Source organism: Diospyros lotus, chromosome 13 (assembly GCF_014633365.1).
Source record: "Diospyros lotus cultivar Yz01 chromosome 13, ASM1463336v1, whole genome shotgun sequence".
NCBI classification, from domain to species: domain Eukaryota; kingdom Viridiplantae; phylum Streptophyta; class Magnoliopsida; order Ericales; family Ebenaceae; genus Diospyros; species Diospyros lotus.
The window spans coordinates 29777800-29788937 of NC_068350.1; the positions used below are offsets into that span (position 1 = coordinate 29777800).

The 11138-nt window shown below is 37.8% G+C and overlaps 1 protein-coding gene across 2 annotated transcripts in view; it reads left to right on the forward strand.

Moving 5' to 3' along the window:
* LOC127788329 (protein FATTY ACID EXPORT 3, chloroplastic) overlaps window positions 1-10633 on the forward strand; it is a 28909-nt gene extending 18276 nt beyond the window's left edge. For both annotated transcript variants that reach the window (XM_052316471.1, XM_052316472.1), the window contains exons 4-6: window positions 8829-8875; window positions 9331-9368; window positions 10141-10633. In XM_052316471.1, the coding sequence (XP_052172431.1) occupies window positions 8829-8875; window positions 9331-9368; window positions 10141-10231 (176 nt within the window). In that variant the 3' untranslated portion in view covers window positions 10232-10633. The remainder of the gene's footprint in view (window positions 1-8828; window positions 8876-9330; window positions 9369-10140) is intronic.
* The last annotated feature ends 505 nt before the right edge of the window (window positions 10634-11138 follow it).

Sequence of the window (11138 nt, forward strand, 5' to 3'; positions counted from 1 at the left end):
GGGATCATACTCTATTCATTAAACACTTGGCTACAGGGGGAGTAACAGTGCTCATAGTCTATGTTGATGATATTGTTGTCACCGGCAATGATGAGGAAGAGATGAGTAAGTTAAGGGAGTGTTTGATTAGGGAATTTGAGATTAAGGACTTGGGAAGATTGAAATGTTTTTTGGGGATAGAAGTGACTCATTCAAAAGAGGGAATTTTTATCTCACAACAAAAATATATATTAGATCTCCTTAAAGATACCGATATGCTTGGATGCAAGGCGATGGAAACCCCTATTAAACCAAATCATAAGTTAGGAGAGGCCTTAGAAGATGACATGGTTGACGAAGGGTCTTATCAACGGCTAGTTGGCAAGCTAATTTACTTAGCTCATACTCAGCTAGACATAGCTTATGCTGGGGAGTAGTTAGCCAATTCATGCACAACCTGAGGGAGATTCATTTAAGGGCAGTGTACAAGATCCTCCACTACTTGAACGGAAACCCAGGAAGGTATTTTATTCTAGAAAGGAGAATCCATGACTCTTGAAGCTTACACGGACACGGACTATGCGGGATTTATGGTGGACAGGAGGTCAACATCAGGCTATTGTACCATTTTGGGAGGTAATTTGGTAACATGGAGAAACAAAAAAACAAAATGTGGTTGCTCAGTCAAGTGCAGAGGCTGAATTTAGATCCATGGCCCAAGGAATATGTGAACTGCTATGGCTGAAATTGTTGCTAGATGATCTCAAGATTAAGTGGACAACACCTATGAAGTTGTATTGTGATAATAAGTTAACAATCAGCATTGCCCATAACCCAATTCAAAATAATAGAACAAAACATGTTGAAGTGGACAAACACTTTATAAAGGAAAAATTGGATAGTGGATTGATTTGCACTTCTTATATCTCTTCAAATTATCAGCTATGGGATGTACTAACTAATGGTCTTCCGACAACAATGTTTCACAGGATGGTGAGCAAGATCGGGATGGATGATATCCACTCCCAATCTTGAGTGGGAGTGTTGACATCTCTTGGGAATGATTGATTATAATCACTATTTGATTGATTCCAGAATTAGATTGTGTTAGGCCCCCGGTTTTGCATACTTACTCTAGGCGTCACAAGCAACTGAAGGGAGTTGGAAGTACAGCTGGAGGAAGCTTCGACCAGCATGTGCGCGAGGGATAGGATAGATATTTGGCTGGTTTGTGTAACAAACCAGCAGACACGCCTGCATAACCAAATACGGTTATGTAGGAGAGAGAGGGGAATAACAGCATATAAAAGGGGTAGGAAGAGAGGTAGAGGGTGTGAAGAGTTTGGAGTAATTGTAGGAGAGTTCTGGGCCTCTCGAACGCCCAGTTGCTGCTATACTTACTTTTATTTTCTGTAATTCCAATTCTGAAATACAATTCAATCCATTTCATCCATTTGAGATCCTTCCTATCGGTTGGATTCCATTAGATTGATTGATTCTAGTTTCCTAAACAGAAGATGTATCTTTTAGATTGTTGTATATTTATGTTATTGTAATCCTTCCAATAAGATTTGTATTGTATATTCTGTACAAAGTTTCCAAAGCCATATTTGGAAACTTTCCTAGGAAATAACTTCCTTATTCAGCAAGGAAGTCTATATATATTTTGTAATTGGCCCATTCCGAAGAATAAGAATGATTGAATCCTTTTATTTCCAAGTCTCTTTCTTGACAGCGCAAATGGAGATTCTTAACACTTTGGCACTTTGAGTGATAAAGACAAGAAGAAAAGAGAGAAGCCAATTGGTGAGGGGCCTGGTAGACAAGAGATGAGATGAAGGCCCAAAAAACTGACAATTTTACCAAGATGCAGTTTCAATGTTTTACACCTCTCTCACTCCTGTACTGCAATTCTTTCTTTTGTGGGACACGCTAGATTGATTAGTTTTCCACTTTCCAATAAAGCGTTGGGTAGAACTCAAATGCCTACTGCAAATTTCATGAGTGTTCGGGTCACTCAACGGAGCAAGGCTGCGACCACCGAAATCAGATTGAGTATCTAATTCGCGAAGGCAAATTAGATAGGTTCATCCTAGATGGGCCTAAGGCAACCCCAAGAGCAAAGATGGGGCCAAGACAAGGCAATCAAAAGGGACGACCTCCAAGGCCTAGGCACAATAATCAACAGATGAGGGACAATAATTGCAATCACCAATAGCAAGGGGGACAAACCTCGAGGGCCCCCATTGACAACAAACCTATTCAGTAGTGAATCCACGTCATTTCTGGTGAAGAGATATTGGCTGGCGACTCTTCATTAGCAAGAAAGGCACATGCTCGTCAAGCCCTACATGTGGATTCTGTGGTTCATGTGGAACAAGATGGAGAGCCCATTGCTTTCATTCCTGCGGACCAAGGTGATATTCTTATGCCATCGAATCCCCCACTTGTCATCTTGGCAGTGATTGCCAAACACCTAATTGAACAAATTCTTGTGGACACTGGTTGTTCCATCAACCTTATTTATTTTAACGGTTTCAAGTAAATGCACATTGCTCATGACTAATTGAAACTCGTCTCCTCTCCTTTGTACAGTTTTACAGGCGAGGTGGTACTTGTCGCAGGCTTTTTACAACTTCCAATGTCTTTGGGTATTCATCCCCAAAGTGTGACATGCCAGGTGAATTTTATGGTAATAAAAACATTGTCCAATGCTTACACGTCAACGCTGATATTTTGCATGGACACCTGCCGACATGCCTAGCATTAACCCTCAAGTGATCAGATCTTTCACCATTTAAATATCCAGGTAGATGCAAAGCTTGTAAAGCAGAAGAAGAGAAACATTGCTCCCAATAGGCTCAAAGCCCTCGAAGAGGAAGTTAATAAACTCATGGAGGCCGCATTCATTTGTTAACTCTTATCTCGATTGATTGGCTAATGTTGTTATGGTAAAAAAGCCTAATGAGAAATGGTTCGTGTGCTTAGACTTCACAGATCTTAATAAAGCATGTCCGAAGGATTCTTATCCTTTGCCCCACATCGATCAACTGGTGGATGAAACATTTGGCTACAAAATGCTGAACTTTTTAAATGCCTTCTCTGGCTACCATCAAATCAGCATGTATTTGCTAGATTGTGAAAAAACCTCCTTCATTACCGAAAAGGGCACCTTCTGTTATGATGTCATGCCTTTTTAGGTTGGAGAACATCAAGGTTGCCTATTAGCGGATGGTGAACAAGGTATTCAAAGATTTGTTGAGGACTACTTGGGAACCATATGTTGATGATATGATAGTTAAAAGCCGTCACAATGAGCCACACATTGGCAATCTCTCTTAGGTGTTTGCAATCTTTAGATAATACAACATGTAGCTCAAACCCACCAAGTGTGCCTTTGGCGTCAACTTAGGCAAATTCCTTGGTTATATGATCACACAACGAGGAATAAAAGCTAATTCGAAAAAGATACAAGCTATTCTTAATATGCAGCCTCCCTTGTTTGTTAAAGATATTCAACAGCTCAGAAGCCAATTAACAACCCTCAACCAATTCCTCTCAAAATATGCCGAGAAAAGCTTACCCTTCTTCCAAGTGCTTAAAGAAGGGAAAAACTTCCAATGGAATGGAGATTGTTAGAAGGCTTTTCAAGCCTTGAAGGCTTATTTGAAAGAAATTTTGCTATTGTGTAGCCTAATACTGGGGTGCCACTCTACATGTATTTGGGGGTTAACAATGCTGTTGTTAGTGCTGTTTTATTGAAGAAAACTGATCAGGCTGCTCACCCCATTTACTATGTCAACAAAGTATTGCAAGGGGCTGAGACACGCTACTGTCATGTCCCTGAGGATCCCTAAGGATATAATTCTGTATTACATGTGTTGTAGTAGGTTGTACATTGCTGTTATATTTTGTTGTTGTAGTTATTGTACTTTGTTGTTGTAGCCTATAAATAGGTTAGAATAGGTAGAGAATGGCATACAGTTGAATGATAATTGATTTCCAGATTTCTCTCTCAAGTCTGATTTATGTCATTGCTCTCCGATTCTCTCTTGGTTCTGTTTTGTCTGCATTCGCCCTCAATTTTCCTGAGTATCTCCCTCTGTTTTTCTTATTCTCCCTCCATCTTTGTTCTAAATCCCTCGGTTCCTTCCAGATTTCCTATTAAAATCCTAGGTAAACCCTAGGATCCTGACAAATGGTATCAGAGCCAGTTGATTCTCGATTGTGATCCTAGCAATTCTTGTGCTAAGAAATTCAGGCAACTTCAGTTTTAGTGACTCCGACAAAGGAATTCTCGACTATCTGACCTTGAGGCAATCGATTATCCAAAAGATTTAGGCGGATTTAGTTCTTGAGGTGGATTAAGTTTTTGAAGACCTAGGCAAATGCTGGAAGCTGTTCATTCTGAGGCAATAAATCCTAACTGCAAATTCAAGGCAACTCTTGGTTGTGAGTCAAGAGATCCAAGTGACTTTTGAAGGCCAATCAAAGTCGTCGTAACTGTACAAAACTCTTGTTCCATGATCTTTGACTTCTCTTGCTCCTAATTCAAGTTCAACTTTGAAGCGGAACAGACCAGCGATCCTTGGCTATTAATTTCTGACGGATGATTCTCGACTATTAATCTTCGATGTTGATTTAAGTTCGAATTTTGGAAGGCAAGCAGGAAGTTGTGACAAGAAAGTCGATTCTCGGGAAGCAGTTTCATAGGCGACTGCAATCGAGGCAATTTGTAGTGGTCAATCTATAGCAATCGATTCTAGGTTGCTCACTGGCAACTCCTAGAAGTGATTTTGAGGCGGATTCAAGTGTTAAATTGAGTATTGGAAGCAATTTGTGGTCCTCGGAAGCTATTATAGAGGCAAACTTTCAAAGGATTTAAACGGTGGAGATGAAAACAGGAATCAAGGAAATTTTCGATAACCTCAACCACAAGATGGATGAACTTCTGATTTTGATTTCAAAGAGATTTCAGGTTAGAATACTAGCGGACTGTTTTTTAAAATCCACTCCAGAATCAATTCTAGTCGAAGCTGGAGTTCTACCTGTTACTTTCGGTTGGCAGCAAGAAGTTGATAAATCAACTGAACTGGATTAGGTAATTTTGAATGCCAAAGAAGGAATGGCATATCTTGGAGAAATCAACGTGACACCAATGGAGGAGGTTATTGTTGAAGATGAACCTGTGATATACATTAGCAATCGAGAAGCCAAAGATGTTTTAAGTTAGGAACAGAGACGATCATTGCAACTTTAGATTTTGAAGATCTTAAATCTATTTCTCTTGAAGGAATAGGACTGGAAGATATTGATTCATTAGGAAAAGTAACTACGACACCAATGGAGGAGAAACTTGTTGAAGAAGAACTATTGGTGTATGAAAGCAAGCAGGAAGCAACCAATACTTTAAAAACACTATTGGATCCTGAAAATGATGAATCCAGCTAGTCTTGGGAGCAAGAAATAGCTCAGGAGGAACAGAGGACACAATTGAAGCAAGATGAACAGAAGAAACGTGATGAATCTTAGAAGATTGTGGAAGAGTTTTTTGTTGTTTTGTGTGTTCAAATTCCAGTTGATAAGCTGCAGTATCAAATCAGATCTTGGCTGGCAGCAAAGTTTGAGTTCCTTCCCATTACTGTAAATGGTATGATTGGAGATATATTGGCAGTTGACCCAGTCTTAGCAAAGGTGAAGGAGATTGCTAGAATTTACAGCGTTGACAGTTCATCGAGGTCTACATTTTATATTTGCAAGACAAACAAAAGAAGAGGAATGAAAGAGAAAGAAGGAAAGAGTTGAAAAGGAGAAGGAAATGAAAGAAAAAGAGAATAAGGATAAACCAAAGAGAAAATGGGAATTGGATGAAGCACACAATGGCAAGCTATTGTCAATTCTTAGGGATAAGAACTCTCTCAAGGAGGGGGGAATTGTCACGACCTCATAGATCCCCAAGAATATAATAGTAATTATGTATTATATGTGTTGTAGTAGGTTGTACATTGTTGTTATACTTTGTTGTCTTAGCTAATAAATGATGCGGTCACCAATCAAAACTCGGCACAAGGCCGACCCAACCAAACCGGAACAGTATCACCAAAATAGTAGTGCCATAATGTTATTTTAATACTTCTTAAGTTTTAGAATTTTACTTGATTTAGGATTCTACTTTATATTTCTACTTAATTTAGGATTGTATTTCATGTTTCTACTTGATTTAAGATTCTACTTCATGTTTGATTAGGGTTTTATTTTTATTAAGATTCTAGTTGACTTTTATTTAGAATTTATTTCTATTAGAATTCTAGTTGGATTTTGTTTACAAATATTAGATGGATTTAGATTAGCCAAATACTATAAATATGCCTAGGATCTAGAGTTTGTAATCAAGTTTTTCTCAACCAAATTTCAACAACCTATTTGGGTTTTCTTAGCAAAACAGTCTTGTTTTTGCGTCTTCTTGAAAGCCAAGTTTCGGCCATTGAAGTTTGTTCTTGCAAGGGTTTATTTTGGTGTGTGTTTTTTCACACGCGCGCTACACACTGCGTTAATAAATAGGTTAGAATAGGTAGAGAATGGCATACAGTTGAATGATAATTGATTTTCAGATTTCTCTCTCAAGTTTGATTTCTCTCGTCGCTCTCCAATTCTCTCTCTTGGTTTTGTTTTGTTTGCATTCGCCCTCAATTCTGCTGAATATCTCCCTCTGTTCTTCTAATTCACCCTCCATTTCTATTCTAAATCCCTCTATTTCTTCCAAATTTCCTATTAAAACCCTAGCTAAACCCTAGGATCCTGATAGCTACCCTTACGTCGAAACAGTGGCCTCGCACTTGTGACAGTGAGGAAGTTAAGATCGTACTTTCAGGCTCACTCAATTATAATCTTAACTAATCAACCCTTATGCCAAATTCTTCAAAGGCCATAATGCTAGGGCAAATTGACAAAATGGGCCATTGAGCATGGTGAGTATAACATCCACTTCAAACCTCAAAAAGCTATCAAAGGGCAAGCATTAGCAGATTTTATTGTGGAGTGCACTCATGCTCTTGATTTTGCAACTACTACAGTCCCCGAATGGATGTTATTTGTTGACGGGGCCTCAAGTGCTTGAGGAAGTGGAGCCGATGTTGTTCTCATCTCTCTTGAGGGCGATGTCTTTGAATACTCCCTACGGTTCACCTTTCCAGGCTCAAACAATATTGTTGAGTATGAAGCCTTCATTACCGGCCTAAACCTTGCTAAGAAGCTTGAAGCTCAAAAATTAACAGTCCACAACGATTCATAGCTTGCCATTCAACAATTCCAAGGCACCTACGAGACTTGGGATCCTGCATTGACTAAATACCTTCAGAAGGTACGTGGGTTGACTCATTTCTTTACGAATTTCCAGCTTGTGTAAATCAGTTGCTCCCTCAATCAACACGCCGATGCTTTATCAAAATTGGCCTTGGCAAGGGATATCCTCGAGCAATTGATCCACATGAAAGTCTTGCAAAAGCCAAGTATCAAGGAAAATGACGATAGGGTTGATATTCATCTTATTGAATTGGCAGAAGATTAGAGAATGCCAATTCTCAACTATCTTCTTGTAGGGAAGCTTCCCGCCTTTCCATCAGAGGCTAGGCAACTCAAAGTTCGAGTCGCTCGTTACACCATTATCGATAATGTACTCTATAAGCAAGCCTACTCTACGCCACTTCTGAAATGCCTAAGCCCGCGCTTTAAATGAGGTTTACAAGGGAATTGTGGTGAACACTTGGGGGCAAGAGCCTTAACAGCCAAAGTTCTATGGGTAGGTTTCTTCTGGCCCACATTACACGAAGATGTTGCTGCTAAAGTACGCACATGTGACAAATGTCAAAGGCACGTCCCACTATCTTCTACTCCCTCATCAATCATCTAGCTGATCTTCCAACCTATCCCCTTCACATAAATGGGGGGTTGGATATTCTCAACCCATTCCTAGTTGCATCCGGAATGGTGGAATGGATCATGAGATCTTTAAGCTTTGGAAAATAAATAATATGGGAGAATGTATAGAATGGCTCATAAGGGACAATTAAATAAATCATATTTGATTCCTTTTAACACTCATCTTTATTAACTTAATTAAGAAAAGGTATTTTGAGGTAAATTTTTATGGCTTGTCAAAAAGGTATTAGTTTTCTAATGTAGCCTTTGCGGCATATCTCCTTGATGGCATCACTCTTTAATTATTGCTGTTTTGAAGATTTGAAATATTAGTTTTAATAAAAAAACACCAGTTTGTAATGTAGTTGGGCACTTTGCAGACATGTTAACATCTAGGATAATCTTGAACCTTCTTTCTAAGATAGCATTTAAAATGAGCAAAAATAAAATTGTATCAAGATAAGATTGAAATATTTTTTAGATCAAGATATGAAATAGTCAAGATAAGTCTGAGAAGTATTCAAAGATTTTTATCAAACTGTTTGTTAAATTTTTTGGGAGACATACAAGTTATTTTTTTTTATTTCTAAGGTTTAAGATAATTTTTTCTGAAAGGAAGGATGGTAAATTTATCTGAACAATTTTAAATAAGAAGTCACGTGACTTATTTTTCAAGGGTTGCTAGATAAATTTAACAAACACACTGGAAAACACTTTTGTCTATAATGCTTTCCGTAGCCCACTTTTTCCTGCTCATATCTTAGTTAACAAACTAAAAGATTCGAATCAATCCCTTCCTTTTAATGTTCAAATTAGAGATGGGTGTTGGAAATTAAGCTTTTGCACAGTTGTATTTGTTACTTTGGTTTATTTGTCAATGCAGTTCACATGCACTGTATTTAACTTTAGTGATTGTGCTATTAATTTTGCAGCAATAACCAGCATATTATTTGTTAGGGAGATCAGCTTGCTCTACAGGGTAAGAAATAAGGCTTCGTTTGTTTTGATGTAAATGTTCTCTATAAATAGTTGTTTGTCAATATTTGGATAGCATTAAAAAAAATTTATAGAATATATTTTAATCATAACTGGTTTAAATCAAATGTAAAAAATGAATTTAAAAATTTTGGTAAATCATTTTTGGTTTCAAGACCGAAACCAAAATCTCACTATTCTAAGAGTAATCGCACTTAATACACTATCACTTTCTAAAGTGGATATATGAGGGAAAATTTCATTTTTCTGAATTTTTTAAATGCAAATGAAATACCAAAAAGAAAAACTAATTTTGTGTAAAATTTTTATATGAAAATTATTTTTCAAAATAAAATAATTTACATGAAACGGACAGAGCCTGAAGCTATCATTTTCTTATTGTGTTAACAGAACAATAATTTATAACAATTATTGACATTCTGATTTAATTCCTTGCAGAGACCATCATTTGTCAATTGCTTCACATCCTTAATCAGGTACTAAGGATTTTTTTTTTACTTTTCGTAGTCAATACACTGTCTAGTTCATTTTGAAACCTATCAATATGGAAAAATTTCCTGTCTTTTGTTTCAACAGTTCACATTTTCTTTCTCTTCTTACCCCCCTTTGTTTTTTAGGTCTTTCTTTCTTCCTTTTGGTGAACTTGGTGGGTCCTACAATTTGACACACTTGATTATTTTTGTGGTGTGGTAAAGATGTGTTATAAGTTTAGGGAACAGAAAAAAGGCATTAGGTGTAACCTATACACGAAATGTGGAACTGGATGAAGATGATTGCTTGTAAGAATTTCATAAATAGTGCTGAGACGTTCTTTACTGCAACTAGATGTTGGAATAATATGGAAAAGGCTTATGGTGATGATCCATTAAGGGCCACAGATCTCATCTTTAACCATGTGATGACGATTGTGTGAACATGGATTTTATGCGTTGCATGGTGGGGGCTCGGAGATGCTCTACTTTCACTGATTAATGAAGAAAAAGAATTGAGATATCCACATTTCAATGCTTATTAATTAGGTGCATTCATTTTCTTACTGCCCTGGCCCTTTAAATGCCATTACACACTCTTTGATTTCAAGGCATGCACCATTTTGGCCAAGAAACTTAGGCAATCATCTGACCTGGGTATGCATGTATTAACTTGAAGCACACCAAACTGAATTGATATGTGGTTCTCCACATTGCCCTTCTATTATTTCCAATCGAAGATCATCAATGTGTCTGATAACTGGTTTTTCCTCTGCAGTGGTGCAGTGGTTGTGTTCTATCTCTATAGGATCACATTGGAAGGTGGACAGGCAAACGCTTCAAGCTTGGAACATGGGACTGAGAATTAATGCCCGTATGGTCTGATAGCGATCGAGTTCAATTCCTGTGAAGTGATAGAGCAGAGTTATTACCTCCCATGAGGGTCCTGTATCTGACAAACTGAGTAAAAGTTTCAGAAGAACTTGGAATTATTCATGCAAAGCAGGAACCGCATCCACTGGAGAATGGATAACCCAGAGTAAGTTTGGACCTTCTTAGGTCAAATAGTTAAAACAGTACGTGCTTGGGATGTTATGATGTGGGATTTGAGAATAATGGTCTTGTTGTACCAACTTGTGGATAAAACTGATCAGCGTGGTCTTTTTATTTGGACTTTGCTACAAAAATGTCATCTCATCGGCCAGTTAAGTTTCAGTTTCTATGCCTGGCCATCTTATATCAGAATTTTGAAGTCCCCTTCCTCTTCTTTTTACTTGCATCAGCAATATAGATTGAGATGATTTTTCTTTTTCTTATTTTTTTTACCAAGTTAAAATGAGGAAGGTGGGGTGACTACTCCTCTTTGGCTGCAACTATGAGAGCCTTCAATTGTTTAAGAATGTTCGGATTGAGTCATAACTCATCACAGTCAGTGCACAAGATCAAGTCCTGTATTCACTGTTCATTTTGACATCATAAGTTTACATTATTCTACTATTTATTCTTACTCGTACTAAGCATAACAATAGAATCAAATAATTTATTTCATTTCCACTACTATTTATGGTACTGTTTCTACTATTCAGTCTTTCTACACCCAGCCAGCCACTTTGTCATTCAACACAACAGGCCCAATCCACCAGTTGCAGCCGTAAAGAGTGTTATTTTTGTGACTATAAAGCCTAAAATAGAATTGAGAACAACAGAGTCAATCAATGCAAGAGGGCATTCATCCATACGAGGAAGGCAACCTGTACAGTAACATTCATTGCAAGC